General features: G+C 35.1%; 2 protein-coding genes across 2 annotated transcripts in view; one reads left to right on the top strand and one right to left on the bottom strand.

Moving 5' to 3' along the window:
* The window catches only part of LOC141829243 (DENN domain and WD repeat-containing protein SCD1), a 30,073-nt gene extending 13,832 nt beyond the window's left edge, over positions 1 to 16,241 (top strand). The window contains exons 15-31 of the mRNA XM_074716669.1: positions 2,287 to 2,362; positions 2,460 to 2,533; positions 2,619 to 2,669; positions 3,917 to 4,074; positions 6,171 to 6,218; positions 6,597 to 6,654; positions 6,737 to 6,820; positions 6,908 to 7,139; positions 7,266 to 7,474; positions 9,367 to 9,431; positions 11,343 to 11,466; positions 12,302 to 12,483; positions 12,567 to 12,638; positions 12,713 to 12,873; positions 12,986 to 13,027; positions 14,949 to 15,157; positions 15,868 to 16,241. Of these exons, the coding sequence (XP_074572770.1) occupies positions 2,287 to 2,362; positions 2,460 to 2,533; positions 2,619 to 2,669; positions 3,917 to 4,074; positions 6,171 to 6,218; positions 6,597 to 6,654; positions 6,737 to 6,820; positions 6,908 to 7,139; positions 7,266 to 7,474; positions 9,367 to 9,431; positions 11,343 to 11,466; positions 12,302 to 12,483; positions 12,567 to 12,638; positions 12,713 to 12,873; positions 12,986 to 13,027; positions 14,949 to 15,157; positions 15,868 to 15,963 (1,941 nt within the window). The 3' untranslated portion in view covers positions 15,964 to 16,241. The remainder of the gene's footprint in view (positions 1 to 2,286; positions 2,363 to 2,459; positions 2,534 to 2,618; positions 2,670 to 3,916; positions 4,075 to 6,170; positions 6,219 to 6,596; positions 6,655 to 6,736; positions 6,821 to 6,907; positions 7,140 to 7,265; positions 7,475 to 9,366; positions 9,432 to 11,342; positions 11,467 to 12,301; positions 12,484 to 12,566; positions 12,639 to 12,712; positions 12,874 to 12,985; positions 13,028 to 14,948; positions 15,158 to 15,867) is intronic.
* Positions 16,242 to 16,802: 561 nt separating this feature from the next.
* LOC141830221 (putative transcription factor bHLH041) lies at positions 16,803 to 18,484 on the bottom strand. The gene is made up of 4 exons (XM_074717704.1): positions 18,368 to 18,484; positions 17,809 to 18,285; positions 17,337 to 17,732; positions 16,803 to 16,946 (listed from the first exon to the last, which is right to left on the bottom strand). The coding sequence occupies exons 1-4, from the start codon at positions 18,482 to 18,484 to the stop codon at positions 16,854 to 16,856; spliced, it is 1,083 nt and encodes a 360-aa protein (XP_074573805.1). The 3' UTR covers positions 16,803 to 16,853.
* Between the last annotated feature and the right edge of the window lie 778 nt (positions 18,485 to 19,262).

Genomic DNA, 19,262 nt, shown 5'->3' with positions numbered 1-19,262 from the left:
GGTTTAGAATTTCGACGTGTTTCGGTGACCGGAACGATATAGTTTTGGTACTGTATTATACTGTACCGATCAAGGATTGAAATCTCGTGTTGTATTGCCCGATACGCACGAAAAATTTCGTTCCGCCGCGGCACCGGCACAGCGCCGGCACAAGAATTCCGGCCGGAGAACGCCTCCGGAGGCGTCGCCCGGGCTCGGCGACGCCTCCGGAGGCGTCGCGAGGCTTGGCGACGCCGGTGAGGCGTCCGGGGCCGGAGGCGCCGCTCGGGGACGGCGACGCTGTTGGAGGCGTCGCCCGGGGCCGGCGATGTCGTCGGGGCCCGGTGATGCTCCGCACGGGCCGCGCGCACTGATCGCGCGGCGCGCGATTTTTCTTTTTTTTTTGTTTTTAAAACTTAGGGTTTTAATTAGGTTTTAATAATTAATTCCTAGCTATAGGTCAAAGTTATAATTCAGGATAATTTAAATAGGCTTTATTAAAACCTATAAAATTATCAAAAAAATTTTATTTTTTATTTTTAAATATTTAGATTAAATTTTTTATTTTAATTAATATATTTTATATTTTAAAAATACCGAAACTATACCGGCACGGTACGATACGGTACCGAAACTGTATTGTTCCGGTCCGGGACCGAAATTCCGACACGGCTCGATATTTTAAACCTTGGTACCGATACAATTTCAGTATTTTTTTTAATATTTAAATATAAGTATATATTAATTAAAAATTATTTTTTAAATATTTGATTATTAAATATGCTCATTATTAATGTTATATTTTGAGGTGTTGAGTTCATATTTCAATATTTTCTTATAAGATAATGCTTATTAAATTTTTATAAAAATTATTATAAAAAATAAGTAATTCTCAAAATTTAAAATTAAATCTAAAATTATAAAATTATTTGAAAGACTCAAAGATAATTATAAAATCATATGAAGGTCTTAAATTATTTTTTGAATGTATTTGTAAATTTTTAATTTTTTGAAATTCATTTGAAATGTTTAAGAATTATATTTTGGAAAATTTTTAGATTATTTTAAATTCATATTTAATTTTCAACATATATTAAAAAATTTAAATTATTTTATAATTTATTTTATTAATATTTAAATTTATTTAAAAAATTTAAAATAATTCTTAATATTTTATAACTATTATTGGCAACATTCACAACCTTGTGTAGGGTCACCGTGCCCTCGTGGAGGGCTGCCGCGGGGTAGTGGCACCTTTAGTGCCCCCATGGATGGTTCGCACCCTCGCCTTTGCAGATGGTCGTTGTGGGGTCATGATATCCTCCACGATCTCACAAGGCTATCTTGAGGTCGCAACAACCTTGTGGTTGTGGTGCCGGTTACGTGTTGAAACAATAAATATCGCTCGTTTTGGGCGGCATAGGTCGACACTTCAAATCATATTCTTGATTATATCTTAGACTCGTAGAGTCCTAGTTATGGAATTTGCATATTTATTACTCCCGTGGTGTATGAATTCTCATCCAGTCCTTTCAGGAGAAATTTATTTTGTTTCATGTGAACTGTTTCCCGTTTCGGTTGGTTGCATGAACTATGTTTGTTTGTAATCACACACATAAATCAAATCAAGTGTTCAGTTTTGATTCCTTTGTCAAATTAAAATGAGATAATTGAGGTATTCAACCAGAAGTTTTTAATCATTTTTTATATTTTTTTCTTCAAAATTTCCACTTTATGCTTTCCTTTTTCTCTTCTCTCTTTTCTTTCATAATTCTATGCAAGGTATGCAGTTGCCAATTATGCTAGTTGATATTACTGAAATAAGTTCAATAGCATATTTTATTTATTCAAAAACAAACTTCGACATAAAGTTACAATTCTTAAAATCAACAATGTTTTTTTTTGTGCGACTGTAAATTTGCTCTTGTCCTGTCTTTAATTTTGCTAGTTTCACATGATTTATCTGAATTTATTTCACGGGATTCACAACTCATCAAATTTGATTTATTTAGTGTTTATCAGATTCTTAAAAGGCTTGCCAAAAAGAACTTAGGACTTTTGATTTAATATGATGTCAATGGAGTTATGAAAAGAACAATCACATACGGTATACTATAATTTATCTTTGTTTCTCTTTGATAGTAATGTTTATTGCTTTCTTTGATGATTTTTGTATTTTATTATCTATATCCATTTTATGGTCATGCATAATTTCTTTGGGCTAGACATTATATTGCTTCCTTTGATTTGTTTCCTCTGATCTAAGCACACTAGATGTTCACAATCATACAATTCTTGGTTGGTTAGGGCTTATGGTTACGTCTTCTAAGGCTTGGGGCAACAGAGGATCCTCTTTCATCATTTGAATATGGCACCATTCTTGGTACTAACTCCTAACATAATGTGTTGCTGATATTTTTTGTTTTAATTGTGAGGTATTTCTTTCTAATCTCATTTCTTTTTATGACCACAATTTACAGCTCTAATTGAATCTGATGCTGAGGGGATTGGTGGTAGTGGGTTTGTTGAATGTATAAGGGAGCATATTATTTCGGTAAATATCATCATGAAACTTCATGAATATGGAATCAGTAAACCTAGTATTTGCACATATATTCACAATGAAATTATTTTCACAGGGTTGGCAATGCCGTTTGACTGATGAACAATTCATTGCAGTAAAAGAACTGGTGGGTTGATAATAATTTCTGACTAATTGCTATTTCATGTTTGTCTTCTATGTCTGTGCTGGATAAAAGACAAGCTTTAGTCTGTGTATCTTCTATTGCTCTGAAGTTGAATTATCTTGTGTTTCTTGGATAAGACAGACTAGTAAAATGTACCATATCAGAATGATGGATCCTAGCTGTTTGCAATATACTAATTAGAACTTTTGATAGATATAAGTCTTGCATTTATAATCAATATATACCTTATTCCAGATTATGGCAAACAAATGTTTAAGTGAGTCATAGGGTCTGGTGTTGTAAAACTATTAATTTGAAATACATGTTGATACTTTTGTCAATTTCTTCAGTTAAAGTTGGAGAATTTATTAGGGTAAATCCCCAAACTTTTACCCTCTATATATTTTTGTTTTGCCTTGTTACTAGTTTACTCTTTAACTAGCTAGTCACTAGAACTAATGAAGGAAATGATCTCTTTGGATTGTACCTTTTTCCTAGATTTGAACTAATGTGCAAGGCAACTTGATTGTTGTAATATAGTGTCATCGGCACAGCAGAAGCACTACTCAACTTGGTCATCAATTGTTTGAGCCAAACAAACTTACGTGTGAGATAAGCCATGGCCTTGTATTCTACCCGTGAACTAAATTTAGTCATTACACTTTGTTTCTTACTCTAACAAGATATTGGATTGTCTCATAGAAAAACACAATAGACTAATGTGGGTTGCCTAGTTGTCTGAGAACTTGTCCAAACTTCACATGCCTACCTTATAATCAAAAGATGGCCACAATCACAATACAAGTGATCATTTCTTCCAGCATTGTTGAGGTATTGCAGAATCTTCATTGATGATTCCTTCTAATGATCATGATATAAAGCCTCAAGAAATTGTCATCACTTAAGGACAAATGAGACATCAAGTTGGTGGCACTGAACTTGCAATTTTCCAACTAATCTCATCTACTTTGGATCAGATTATCCTCACTATGGTGACATCAACCCCACATTTGGACCTATGGGGTGTGCTAATAGGCTTAACTTCTGTTGAGACGTCAAGTTGGTGGCACTGAAGTGCTTCCAATCAGACAGTTAAAAGATGATTATTGCTTTGATTAGCTTTGCTACTTTGATCTTTGATAGTTGTTCATTTACTTCTATATGTTGCTATTTACAATTGCTAGCAGGTTGCAACTACCATATAAACATTTTATTTAACTTAAATACTTAAGTTGTAAATATTTGGCCAGCTCAAAACTGCTATAAACAGAGCTTCCTCTCGAAATGACATTGCTACCATCAGAGATGCTCTTGAAGTATCTGCTGAAATGTATAGAAAGGATTCCAACAATGTTCCAGATTATGTTCAACGGCATCTTCTATCTCTTTGCATTTGGGATGAGCTACGGTATTTAGTTTTATGAACCATTATTTGAGCTACTTGAACAAATACTGCAGTAATGTTTTTGAATGATTTTTATAGCTAAACAGAAACATGGTATCCAATAATTATTCCAATTCTAATATGGAGAAAAATTCAAGTAATTTCAAATAGTTTCTTTAAGCAATTAACATACATCTAATAGTCTGTCTAATACTTCGAACCTGTAGGTTTGAATATACATTGCATAGTTCTTCATATTGATGTGGTGCAGCCTTTATCCTGAATTCAAATTTCTATTAATTTGGATAGTACCCAAAAAAAAACATAAGGATGATATTCTGATTGATGCCAGTTAGTGACTCTTTATCATGTGGGCAGAAGAGTTCCATTATAATCTTATTGCAATTAATTTCATTCAATAAATTTTTTCCTTAATGTGGGATTGAAATATGTCTTCATGTGGAATTTCAAATATTTGGATTTAAAAGAATTGTATCTGATTCAACAATGCAGTTTGCTTGGAATCTTGTAGTTGCATTTCCAAGTTTCTGATACCACTCATGATTTTGCAAATATATTCTAAACCATTTTGTTTTGTTTCAGACTAAGTTTTAACTAACATTTATGTACAAATGATTCAACTAAACAAATTGCATGGTATGTTATGATACTACTAATGCTTGTGTAAATAAAATTTACATTAGATGATTTTATTTTATTAACTATCTTTAAACTAGAATATTATGAACACTTCACGTTCAGTTAATAATACTTTCAACTAGTTTCTGTCACATTTGAAATGCAAAAAATAATTACATTTTTCATCCCAAGAAAGGATTAATAAGTAATAACCTGATAAACAGTAATTTGGCCCCAAAAATGCTTCAATAAAATGGGAGTATTTTAATACAAAATTCCTTCTAGAACTAGCTTATAATTACAATGCCTCCTCATAATCAATTAACATTTTCTGGTTGGTTGATTCATAAGTCAAAAACAAATTATGTCTATGAATTCCTATGAATGTTGCACCAAAATGACAGTCTCACTACCACAATCCCATGAATCATGCAGGATCAAGAGACCAAACCTCCCCTTTACAATGTTGTTTATTAAAAAGCTCTAAAGGTAACCTGTCACCTATGGTCTTCAATCATGGACAAACTTTTGCTAACAAACCAGGCTCCTCAGAATACTCTCTCTCTGTCTCTCAATTTTTTTAATCTTTGGTTTAAAAATTAAATTTATTACAGTTTTCTTATAGTTTAGTCAAAAAGAGTTTTATTTGCTTTGTTTTTAGATACAATTGCAGCATAAAATTAATTTTTACTTGTATCTGAAGATTCTTCAGGATAGATTTAGCGTATTTTCTGTAATTCAGCATAGACTTTAAAATGAAAGAGGTTCAAGTAGATCTAAGAGCATAATACACAAACATAGTAACTTAGGGTTTTCTTGTAGCATAATTCTGTGTGTTATTCTTCTTTTGATGGTGAAGTTACAATCTTTCTGTTGCATTCTATTTCTTCTAGTGCTACATTCTCACTAAAACCAGCATCAACCTGAGTAAATGATTTGTATTAGGTAATTTCTTGCTTAAACCAATATAAATTTTATTTTGCATCATAGATAGAAGGTGATGATATGGTCTAAATATCAGATTGCATCTTTTGTTACTGTCATTTTATCTTGTAATGCATATGAGAAACTGCTTAACATAATGGATGGAAGATGAGTCAAGTCGCATGAACCAGTTGCTCAACCATTAATAATGAATGGAGGGTAGCAACTAGTTCATATTATTATTTATGAGTCTGGGACATTTTATTCATTTTTGAAGGTCTCTCACAGTTTTCATATAATATCTGAAGTGATAATGTTATTAAAAAAGGAAATTTGGAAGATTGTCAGGTCAGCATGTACACCAAGTAATAATGCCAAGAAGTTGCCTCGTGCAGCAACATTCATTAGGTGTTTTACATACCAGAATGCAACAAAATTGCATCTTATAGCCATATCCTTCAAGTGTTAATACATGGATTTGACTACACATGCTGTTGTCTAGAAGAGAAAAGTCATTCCTATCATCAATCTAAGTTTGGATTTTCTTTTCTCTGCAGCTTCTGGGATGCCTATTTTGAGTATCTAATGGAGCAGTCTGCAAACAAGTAGGTTCTGATTCTTCTTGCTAGCAACATCTGGTTTATTTCCTTGGTTCCTGGTTTCTAGTTTTGTTTCTCCAGTATGTCTTCATTCAGTTTGAATATGAATCCTTCAACATATGTTTATCTTTGCTCTAAATTTTACTTAAGGAAAGAATGCATCAAAATGTACTTGCAAGTTTCAATGAAGTGTTTTCCTGAAAAATTAAACTTTTCTTGGCTGAGAAAATTTGATAATATTCACACTTTTCAACCCTTTCTTTCATACAAAAACTTCATGTAAGCTTTCATCTTTGACATAATTGCAGAATTATGCGTCTAGAATTTTGTTTCTTGTACACTTTGTTTTTAAATTTTCATAATTTACTGTCATGATATCATCAGGTCAGCGAACTATGTAACTTTAGTCACTGCTCAGCTCATTGTAATTGCAACTCACATGGTATCTACCTTTCCTAAACTGGGGTTCTTTGGGTTTCATTTTGATCTCCCTGTTTAATTATGCCTTCTACTTCATCTTGGAGGATGGACTAGGACTTCCTGATTCTGATGCTTGGAACATGATTGAGAAAATTGCAGAGAAAAACAACCTAGGTTACAAACAGCTTGTGAGTTATCTTATTTCTTCATCAGCTCTATGAAAATGTTATATCCCCCTGTGTATCTCAGTTAACACTTATCCATATATTGTTCAGATAAAGCTCAGGGCATTTTTGTCACATATCCAACAACTTCGGGTGGGTTATTGGGGATTCTCGTCTGGGAAAGGCCAGTCTGTGTTACCATATGGATTGCCCTCGCCTCATTTACAGGACGGAGCAGATGGAAGTCACGAACCTACAGAAGCCTCTGTTGTTGGGCGGAGTTGGGTGCACAGCATGTTTAGCAGAGACAGAAGTATCAGAGCTAATTCTTTTGGCCGAGTTCGTAAGTAGGACGCTCACCATCATGTTTTGTAAAGATGAAAATACCAAGCTGTCCAATGTTGGAGTTGTACTTGATCTGCTAAATAATTTAAGGTATCTCACAATTCCTACATGCTTTCTTTATCAGTCTCAAGTGATGGCACAAAGACTGGTGCTGATTCTGCAAAGGGAGACCTTCCTCCTGGGCAGAAGAAACTTCAATCCAGCATGCGCATACTAAAAGGTCATACAGGCGCTATCACTGCTCTTCACTGTGTTACAAGACGAGAAGTTTGGGATCTTGTTGGTGACCGTGAAGATGCTGGTTTTTTCATCAGTGGAAGCACTGATTGCTTGGTTGGTTTGAAAACTAATTGCTGTTTCATACAAATTATAATCTCTGTGCTTAATAGTAAATGCTGATTCTAATATGATAACCAAAACATCCAATTAAACGTTGTAAAAGATAGCAGAACCAAAAGTCCTACCAAAAGAATGCTATCTTATATCCAATTTGTACAAATGACACCTTAGTAAAGCTACAACTCTAGAACAAGACATCAACCAACCTAGGATGGCTTACAAGGGATCAACCTTCCGTAACTTAAAGTGAAACTTTCACGTCTGATGATCAACTCGCAAAAGGCTGATCTAATGCTCACTTTTGGAGATTGAAAAGAAAAGAAAGAAGAATAAGCTACTCACAACGTCTATTGCTCATGGATTGGGAGAAAAAGAACAAAAAAGTAGAGGAATAAGCTCATCTCAAGGAAGGTTGGTTGCTACACATGACTAGAGAGGAAGAATTCCTCACAGTTGCTTTAAAAAGGAAAATGAAAGAGAGTATTACTGCTTCTTTGTTTGTGGTTGGTGCTTGTCCAAGAGACATTGCAAATCTTGCTCGATCATCGACTAGCTTGGAGGAGAAACCACCAGAACTTGAGTATCAAAGAGAGAAGAGTGCTTAGGTTGCAGCTACGATTGGAGAAAAATGGAGAATTTGGATCACATTAGAGGATAGGGAGGAAGAAATCACTAGGCGGGAGAGATAAAGATTGGCGGTTACAGCTATTGGTAGAAGAATCCTAACCAAAACTGGGCTTCATCTACTGAAGTTGATCAAATTATCTTGAAAACAAACCAAAGTTTAATCCAATTTTAACCAAATTACTCCTTTAAATTTCCAATTAAAACCCCCTGTTAATCCTAATTTGTTAGATGTAACATTAATTAGCCATTAAAAACACAATTAATCCTAATTTAACATGAAATAAGATAAAATACAAGGCATGTAACAGGAATGGTATGTTTTTCCATGCCAACCAAAATGGAATAGCATTTCAGTGCCTGGTAGATACTAATTCTTGAGTACATCTTAAACCTAATGATAACCGACCTTGATATGCTCGGTTCATTCATTGAAGATTTGGTTGTAAGCAATGTAAATAGCTTCTCAGATGTCACAGTACAAGCTCAGGTTCAGTTAAGCAGAAGTTATTTCATTTATAAGTTGTTAAACACAACAACTCATTGACACTATGAACTATAACATGATTCTCTACTTTATCATTGTATCTTGCAGTTATAATATGTTTCTTCCTCCTCCAAATTACTGAATTTACTCCCAGCAAATATTTAATATTCAGATTGTTGGATGTATATCCGGATGTTGTTCTCTATCTTCAAAGAAATCTGTTCTATTAGCATCATCGACTCATCGTTGTCTTAAACATCAATAAGTTTGTTCCCAGAGTATGCTGACCAACAAACAAAGATGTATCGTGTCTAGGAAAAGATAAACTTCACTAGCAACTTCCATTAGTGTTGTTTACTTGATTTTAGCATCTTATATTTATCTTGCCTTCTTTTTTATTAGTTTTTGGGTCACAATTTTTTTCAGTTTTTACTACTAGCCACATCCTATATGCTTACAAAGGTAGATGTGCATAAAAAAAAGGAAGAAGCATGTTCCACAAATCTGTAGGAGTTCTCATATCATATTATGCAATGCAAGAAAATAGGAAGTTCAATTTTAAGTGGTGCAAGACAAATAATGACATCTGTAAAAACATGTGCTTTCCAAATCCCTTTGATCATGATTTCACTCAGGTTGCTTTATATAATTAACTCTGCAAGTTCTGCTTATGTTTGTTTTGAAGTGAAAAAGTCAAGTTATTGCTTCCTTTTTCTTCACGTGGATTAGGATCACAAGATCGCTTTCTGAATATGTGATGCCTATATTCTTGCAGGTTAAGATTTGGGATCCTAGTCTACGTGGCTCTGAACTTAAAACAACACTCAAGGGGCACACTGGGTAACAGTCTATTTTACCCTAAAGAATCTTGTTTTATCAACCGTATTATTACTTGTTCCAAGTTGTTAAAAATTGATTTGATTGGTTCGGAATATGCTTTGGATTTTGTGTTGTGCTAGGTGATACCTAATGTATCATGTAATTTATACAACCAATTGTGGTCCTGACAAGTCATTGCTACACCTCATTATAGCATATAACTCTTTATCCAACACATGTTTCCACTAATCTAGGTATCATCCAAACATCAATTCTTAGAGTTTTGTTAACTGTGATTTAGCATTAAATAATTATTTGGTTTAGAAACAATAGTAATATTCTAAATCCTGATGAATGAGAAGTACTACTGCCCATATCTTGAAGTAGTTGAAAGGGAAAATTATTATCTTATTTCTTAAAAAGGATCAGCCGACCCACCTAGTGGGATAAGGTTTGATTGTTGTTGTTGTATTTGTAAAAAGTGAACAACTAACATGATAACTAGATATAGAATATGGGACTAAACTCATGACAAGTAATAACTTTAATCACCAATTACTAATATCTATGCCCAATTTGTTTTATAAAATTAATTTAACTAAAGTGATTTGAAGCAACAATTAGAGGACCCTTGTAAAGGAAGAGGAAACTCTAAGTGCTTTTTTACAATTATGAAATTTTGGAGGGTATTGTCAAGGTTTAAAATATTTATATTGAAATCGGTTTCAGGCCTTGCCAGGATCCCACCCATACTAGTACCAACAATGTCAACACATAACATAGATTGACATTGATTAGCTATGCTGATCTGGTAGTCTAGTGAAAGGGGGACAAAGAGGGAAGAAGAAGAAGAAGACGACGACTAAGAAGAATTAGAAGGAGAGGAAAAATAAGAAAAAGAAGGCTTACATGTGTTGGTTGTCCACCCTCTGCTAGGGTTTGCAATTTCTACTAGAATACCAGCCAGCTCATCCATCATTCCGTTGATTGCCATATGAAGATGTTTCTTCCCTAAAATGAATATTGTCTTGAAATAGGCTTCAACATGATGCTGTTGTTCCGAGTTATTCAACTTGTCAAGATTGCTCTGTAATGATGACTCTACATGATTATTATCTTTTTCCTCTCCTTTTTGTTGCTCCTAGTTAGTGCTAACCGACGTCACCTCACACTGTCACATGATACACTGATGGCACCTACATAATCTCGTTTTGGTGAGGCACCAAATGAGACCTTAAACCTATATATGTAATTGTAAGAAAACAATAAGAATTAGTACTTATCAGTTCTGTATCTATCTGAGGTATAAACTTTCAATATGGATGAATTCAATTATTGGACCAACATCACCGTATTTCCTCCCTGATCTAAACGTGAAACTTTTGATGAGTCATTATGGGACTTAGATGCTGTTGCTTTTTGGCACAAACATAGTTCTTAATTACAACAATATTATATGTTGGATAGGTAAACAACACTTCTTGTAGGCCAGTTAGTGCCCAAAAAAATAAATGGCATATTTATGTACCTGCATGCAGGCTTCTATCTTGTGCAGGTCCCTGCTGTGTCTGTTCGAGCACATTTCAATCTGAATGTAAAGATCAGAAAAACATTTTTGATAATTCTTGGTCCATTCCTAGCTAGAGATAAATTTCACTCATAAGTCAGAGAAAAACTTCATATTTTTAAAGTAAAACCTATGTTTGCATGCAAGGTGGTCAGTTTTTCTATGTTCCATTTTGTGAGAAGTATGATGGTCAAATTCCTTTGCGATTTTCATTTCTCAACCTTTAGTTGCAATGTACTCAATATTTAAATTTTCTTATCATGCTATGAGATATTTCACTTGCTTAAGACTGCTTTCTTCCACCAGGGACTTCAGCTGGTCATTTCTACACAAACATTCATCTATAACATTTTTGTTTCCTTCAGGCCTATACGTGCAATTAATTCTGATAGGAGTAAAGTGGTATCAGGATCCGATGATTATTCTATCATAGTTTGGGATAAGCAAACTTCTCAGATTCTGGAAGAACTAAAAGGCCATGAAGCACCGGTATTTTAGTGATTTATGAACTGCTTATGTAAATAAAATAACTATGGCAATAGACTTGTTTATGCTTATCCTTTTGAATCTCTTACATAAGAGGGTCTCTGGTTTTGCAAAGTCACACAATATTTGTATGGTATATAACCCTTCTGGCTAATTTTAAGCCTTGATGCCTTAGAACATCAGCAACAGCTTCATTGCCATAAAATTACACAGAAAATATTAGTTAGAACTGTAACATTAAAAAATCTGGAATATATGATGTGTTAACATCCCACCTCAGAATATGATTAATTTGTCAACTTCCCACTTAATAATATATTTCTGTAATTCTCATTCACAAGTGTGTCAGCACATTTCGCCCAGCATGTTATACCATATTATACCTTCTCAGTGTACAAAGAGATTCTGCAGTACCTGCAGAGTCTATTTTAGAAATATGCATAAAATTGAAACAATGTGTTAAATTCCCAATTGGACCTAACCCAACCCACCACAAGACTAGTTTTTTTTTAGAAAAAAAATCCAAAAGACTAAAATAATCACTAACTAACCCAGTTTGAATAAAAAAGTTTTGACCTGAAAACAAAAATTCGAGTCAAAATTCAAAAATATCTGACAGGTCAGGTTGAGGTCAGATCATATCTTGAACTTAGTTGGGTCTTGGTTCTTGGGTTCTTTCAGAAGCACAATAAATTCAGAACCAACTTCTCCTATTTGACACGTCTCTTAATTTTGGGCTTGACACCTTGAACAGCAAAACTAGATTACACAGCTGAGCTGCTTGGGATGTTGCTTAATTAGTTGATGTTTGAGCTAACCTTTTTTGAACTTATCTTAGGTTAGTTGTGTCCGAATGCTTTCTGGAGAACGTGTTTTGACTGCTGCACATGATGGTACTGTGAAGATGTGGGATGTCAGAACTGATACTTGTGTTGTGACAGTTGGTCGCTGTTCAAATGCTGTTCTTTGCATGGATTATGATGATTCCACAGGGATGTTAGCAGCAGCTGGAAGAGATGTGTACGTGATGCACAAAACACGCTAATGATGTTACTTGTTAACAAAGATAGTGTGATGAGTTTTTGATATGTTCACTTTCTCAGGGTAGCAAATATTTGGGATATACGTGCTGGCAGACAAATGCAAAAGCTTGTTGGCCACACTAAATGGATTCGGTAACCTGGGAGGAGATATAACATGTATCATCTTTGTTTTTCTTTCTATTGATTGAGTCATCATATCTTATCAGGTCATTACGGATGGTAGGAGACACCATACTTACTGGAAGTGATGATTGGACGGCTAGAACATGGTCTGTTTCTCGAGGAACATGTGAAGCAGTTTTGTCTTGTCATGCTGGTCCGATTCTCTGTGTGGAATACTCACCATCTGATAAAGGAGTTATTACCGGTTTGTCATTTCTGCTTTTTTACGTTCAAATGATTTGTTCAGTGTATTATCAGTCAAATACCATTTAGCATTTGTGAATTGTTATGGTATATAATATCTTAGTTCTTTTCAGGTTCAACTGATGGTCTTATAAAATTTTGGGAAAATGAAGAAGGTAAGGACAGTTTGATTTGCATTTTCCCATTCAATTTATTCCAATGCTGTATTTTTATTACCATTTCTTGATCAATGAATATACCTTTTTATTCATGGCAACTTGTAGATGATCAAATTACTCATGAACATGTACAGCTGTCACAAGATGATCTAAATCATGGAATATGACGTGTTCCTTTTTTCATGCAATTCTTTTAGTATTACATTTCTATTACCATTTGATCAATGGTAGTCGGAAGTAGAAATCCTATATGATAAATCTAATCAAATAACACTATTCTGTATATTGTGAGAGGAGATGCAAAGCCGATACACCACAAATTCAAATATTCGTTAGAGAGTAGATAGTTTGTCACATCATTTTGAAAAATGAGAAACTCCAGAATGGCTCATGTATTTTGTTGTGACTTTGATGTTTGATACAGTTGTGTGACATTATAAGTTCATAATTTCTTGGAGATAATTTCATCACAAATAAAATTGAAATGATTTATGTTCAGAAGACTGGATTTAGTCACAATCTAGATAGTTTGCAACAAACTTTTCCTTCAAGGGTTAGTGGACATTATTTCTTAGACTTAGTGAGCCATTACTTGATACTGAATCCATTTCTGGAAGACAGTCACTATGCTTCACTTTTCCAGACGACCATGTTACCTATAAAATATATGTTAGTCATAATATATGCAAGTTATTAAAATGTATATTCATGCAGTAGATACTCAGCACACTATCTAATGCCTAGGCAGTAGGAAAAAAATATTAAAATAGGAAATAAAAGCATTAAATTAAAGAATGGTATATATGTGTGTGGTTAACTTATTCTTAATCAATCAATGCAAATGCAAGTTTATAATTACAAATAAGCATGTCATAAGTAAACACTAAGCACAAAATGGAACATTTAATATTTCACATTGCAATTAAGAAAAACAAACCACAAAATTTTAAAAAACAAACTTTCTTAGTGTATTGTAATGAAAATTTTAATTATAAATAGAAAAAAAGACGAGAAAAGAGCGAACACACTTATGGAAGATAAGGAAGAAAAGATAGCCAAGAAAATGACCAAAAATTAGTATAGGCTGTCGACTTCTAGTGAAAAAGGGGAAGTGAAAATCATGTGGGATGGGAGGGTCAAGCGAACAATAAGTATTGGATTTGCTAATGAGGAGAATTAAGTCTGATTTTTAATATTAAATCAACCAACAACTTATTAAGAAAAATCTTTTTTTTTCCATTGACCTACTTTCACCACCTTGGTTGTCTAGGCAGTCTACCTAGATCACTATTTAAAAGGGCCGTTTAGCAAGGATCACATAGCAACTAGACGAAGCAATCCCTTGCAAAAATGCCTAGGCAGATGCCTAACCATGGGTTAGATGCGACGGTGCAGGCCTTTGCTCCACCCTCACTCCCCTTCTTAATGTAAAAATTCTTCCATCCCACTTGCAGAAATCTCTTTCCCCTCACATGTCCCTTGCAAAGATAAAGATCTCCTGGATGTTCCGGAGCAGCCACACTACTTGGCAAGCCCCAGGACTCCTCTCCTCCTTTCTCTTCTCCAGCATCCCCTCACTTGGATCTTCCTCAATCTGTGATGCTAGTATAGAATTAGAGGTGGATAAGTTGCTGCAGCAAATTGGTTAGCTATTTGAAATGGAGGAGATGAGCACAAAGGCAGCAGCCTTATCATATCATCTATAAGTGACAACTGAGCTACTTAATGAAATAATAAATACATCCTTCATAAACCTTTTAATTTTCAAATAGAGGCAGAATACTATGTTGTTAGATATAACAAACCAGTGGCGACAAATGGTGGCCATGTAATTTCCATGATGACAATTTGGCACGTATGTTCACAGAATGGAAATTTTTATATTATCTGATCTGTTGTTTTTCATCTCTACTTGCAGGACAAATGCGATGTGTTAAAAATTTGACTTTGCATTCTTCTTCTATTGTATCCATCACTGCTGGAGAACATTGGCTGGGCATTGGAGCAGCCGACAATTCCATGTCTCTTTTCCATCGTCCTCAGGAAAGACTAGGTGGTTTCTCCAGCCCAGGAGCCAAGTCCACTGGTTGGCAACTATATAGAACTCCTCAAAAAACAGTTGCTATGGTATGTTCACATCACATTCAATCTTATTTGGCTAAAGATCAATAAATGAACAGGTCTAACAACTATTGCGGAGAAGAATTACCAAATGCATAAAAAAAAAATCAATCTTGCCAATCTAGGGAAAATTTTATTCATTTTAAATCTTGAATGGGAAAATCTTTTACCACTGTGAAAGGTGGTTTCTACCTAAATCTATTAGTGGCTTATTATATAATTCAAGGTAGTCATTTTACGGACAAAAACTTAAAAGGAAAAGGTTTAGCTGTGATCACATTTCTCAAACAAAAAATAAAATCAAATAAAAGGTCTAGATGAGATCAGATTCCTTAAATCAATAGTAGTAGGAAGCAGACGTTGATCAACAATAAGCATTTCAGTTTGCCAAAACATTCCTTCTTTTGTTTCGATTTGATCTTTTAAGGGCGGGTTTCAAGGTCCTGTAGAAGCTAGCATTGTAATAACCTAGAATCTGGGTAACAAGAACATAAAAAAAATCCACAGGATAAAAAGATTTAAAAAATATTAAATCCACGAGACAATAATTAATATCCCTGAGAGAGTATATTCACCTGAAGTTTGTGAATGAATTTACTAAAAATTTCAGCTCTTTCATCTGCTAAATGATTTAGAGCCTTCACTAGTATGAGACATTTTAATCCGTTCTTTTAATCCCTTATAATTTAGTTTCTTTATTCATTATTTTGTATCAGGTACGCTGTGTATCTTCTGACCTCGATAGGAAAAGGATATGCAGTGGTGGCCGCAACGGACTACTCCGACTTTGGGAAGCCACCATAAATATCTAATCTTTTTTTTCAAATTCTCAATTAGATTATACTCGGACAAAAATGCAGACATGTTTTGTACGAAGATTGTGTATTTGGGTATGATTTTTTATTGCGGTTACCGTAATTCTTTGGACTAGAATTTAAGTTTAGGATAGGGTTGCTACTACTTATCATTTTCTCTTGAATGTTTTCATTCCGATGCAGTGATTTTTCTGTAGTTTGTAACTAAACTCGTACGGTGAATATAACACTCTTTGCTAAATATTATGCTGCCTTTCCTGCCAGTATGCAGAGATTTATCATGCCTTGTTATCAATGTTAGTTCAAAACCAAAGTTTGCTATTTAAAAGCGTAGGTCAAGGGAAACCTCTAAAACTATTTGGTCCTTTAAGTAACACTATTTGCTTGTTTGAGTTGGGTAGTAATATGATTCTAGCGTCTTGCCCTACACATGTTTTGAAATATTAAAAATATCATTAGAAATGTGTAATTATGTTAGACAGAAATATATTTGATCAATGGTGCTAATGTAATATTGGAATATTGGAGTGTCAGATGTAATATAGTGTAACTTTTGACATTAGGATAATGTAAGATTACACATTATCAAAAAGGTTTTTTTTTTTCACGGGGCACCGTTTCTCTGTGTGTTATTGGATATAATGCATTTGTCATGTACTAGTTTTATTATAAAAAAATGTAAATCATTGGCGAATTCAGTCAATCAATGGTGCTAGAGTAATATTGGAATATGGAAGTGATTAATTTCAATGCAAACTGTGGATGATATCATGATTTCCAAAGATACATTATCAATTCAATTCTTACATCATCGAACGGGAAAAAAAATGAAAATTTTTCTGGAATAATTATTCTGCAGTTTTTTTATTATAATTTTACACAATAATCTACGCTGCCAAAAGAGTTTCAACATTTGCGGCAACGCCACCAATCGCCCTGTTCATGGCTTCCTGGAATAGCGCCTCGTTCCAATCGCAACTCTGCACCACCAAAAGACTTATCAATCATTCAGCCATCAACTACAACGGATAAGACAATTAATGTGAAGTTTACTTCCTCGTAAGTCACTCTTATTGTATATAATAATAATACTAAGTAGCTTCTTGGAAGGTCCAAATTGGAATGCAGTGGTCCATTACATCAGCCATGCAAGTTGCAGTACTTTCACTAAAATTGTTGGCCTTTTCTCCATTGACTTGCTAAACTTATCAGAAACTTATCAGAGAAGGAGAAAATTAACCAAAGAGAATTAGGTGGATTAATTGGCCATGGATGAGCTATTTCTTCCACTGTAGATTTTTGATATTCTTGGCTAATTAATTGCTATTTTGCTGTAAATTATATATATCCTTAACTAGTTTTTTTTGTACCTTAATCTGTAACTTCAGATTGGCTCCTGCAGATATATGCTGCATCTGGGGAGAGTATGCACGAGCATCCACTGAAGCTATGCTCACAACCCTCATCCCTCTGAGGCATTCCAGAACATGCAGGATCAAGTTCACAATGTCGCATTCTACTCTAACAGCTATCTTGATGTGGATCTGCTCCAACTGCGAGCGTGGCTGATCTTCTGAGCCTAATTTCATGACTTCGACCTGAACGTTGCCTGCCCTGTAGCCTAGGCTGTTACTGATGCCTTCTGTCATCTCCTCGTTTGGCAGTTGTGCTTCCAGTTTTCGGTTCTTCTCCTCGAGCACCAAAATTTGAGCTCGCAGGGTCTTCAAGTAGTTCCTTGCATCGATCAGCACTGAAGCTTTGTCCTTCTGTAAAAGCATTTGTATATGCATGTCTGCAGTGAAGATGATAGAAAAATAGAAGCCAAATGTTGTTGTTAATTACCTTGGAACTCGGAGGGAGGATCATGCTAAGCCTGTGGAAGCTCTCATTGAGCTTCTCGCGACGCCTCCGTTCCGATATCACGTGCTGCAGATGGCTGCTTGTCGACGGCGGAGGCACCGTCGTCGTCGTCGTCGTCGTTCCTTCTACACGCTCTCGATCGCACTTTACTCTTCTCAGAAAACAGATCGAGTTCTTTATCATCTTCTGCCCGCACAGGAACTCTTTGGGCTCATGATAATTCAGAGCCAAGGCAGAGCTGTAAGGCGTAAATGCTCGCTGTCTTGAATTTCTGTGGTCGGTAAAAGCTTCTCGAGCCGGGTTGGACATCGCCGACGGGGAAGAAGAGCCAGCGGACTTCGTGGCGGCGGAAGCGATGACGGCCATCATGGCCTTCGTGATCGCCGCTTCGTCACGATCCGTCGGCTCGCAAGGGAAGAAGCCATCCAACTGCCACTCCAAGTCCATTGTTTGCGAAATCTGCCAACACAAATATGATCTCGAATTCCTCTAAACAGAGCACAGTACTGATCACAAATATGATCGGAAGAACGTAACTCACCTGGTAGATGAATTGTTCTTGTTCTTGAGAGTACTGAATTATTGATCCTGCAAATGAATCAAGAGCTCTCATGGAATAACTAACATCACCGTCAACATTGCAGCGCCAGCCATCCATGGAGAGTCGATCAGTGGAATGTAAATTGGAACTTGAAGATGGAAATATCTGTGGATTGGCCGAGCTTTATATATTATGTTTACAAGGAAGCAACGGTGGCATCCAGTCCTGGTTTAACCGATTGAACTGAAAAGAGATTAATTTACACTGAAACTCTTATGATATCAGCATCAGCAAACCTTTTCCTTTTTCAGGTTTCTTTTTTGCTTTAAGCTAATTAGGACAAGACGGAGTCGTCCACTGACCAAGTCCATGGAAGTGGACATAAACAATCACTATATATCACAATGATTCTTAGATTTCAGTAATCGAAACACACTGTTTCTAAGTTTCATGTTTTCTTAATTCCAAGTCAATTAACATTCCTAATTAGAGTGATGAGGTTGATTCTGAAACACACTGTTTGCTGAATAATAGAGACGACCGTCAAAAGTCTGCGCTACACGAGGCAGAATTCAAAGTCCAAGTTCCTCTGTTGGACCGAGCAAGATTATAGAACTTGCAATACTAAAATATTTATCAAATTTTTTTTATCACTTAATCAAATTTTCAATATATATATATTTATTCAACCACCCTCATGAAATAATTAAGCTCTTTGCAGTAGACGTTGCTCTGAACATTTAAGTTTATCTCTGGATCGAACTTGGTAATGATCAACAAACTAATCAATATGACAATGTCAGAAAGCAAACGGAAACAAGTAGCTAGGAAAGAGAAGAGAAGGTAGAGGTTTGTTGCAACACTACATTCGTTGGTTGGCATGCATGAAGTAAAG

Source organism: Curcuma longa, chromosome 5 (genome assembly GCF_044706935.1).
Source record: "Curcuma longa cultivar G26 ecotype Majalengka, Jawa Barat chromosome 5, ITB_CL_G26_1.1, whole genome shotgun sequence".
In the NCBI taxonomy this organism is placed as follows: domain Eukaryota; kingdom Viridiplantae; phylum Streptophyta; class Magnoliopsida; order Zingiberales; family Zingiberaceae; genus Curcuma; species Curcuma longa.
Note: the sequence above shows the minus strand (reverse complement) of the source record. Positions and strands in the feature narration are given on the sequence as shown.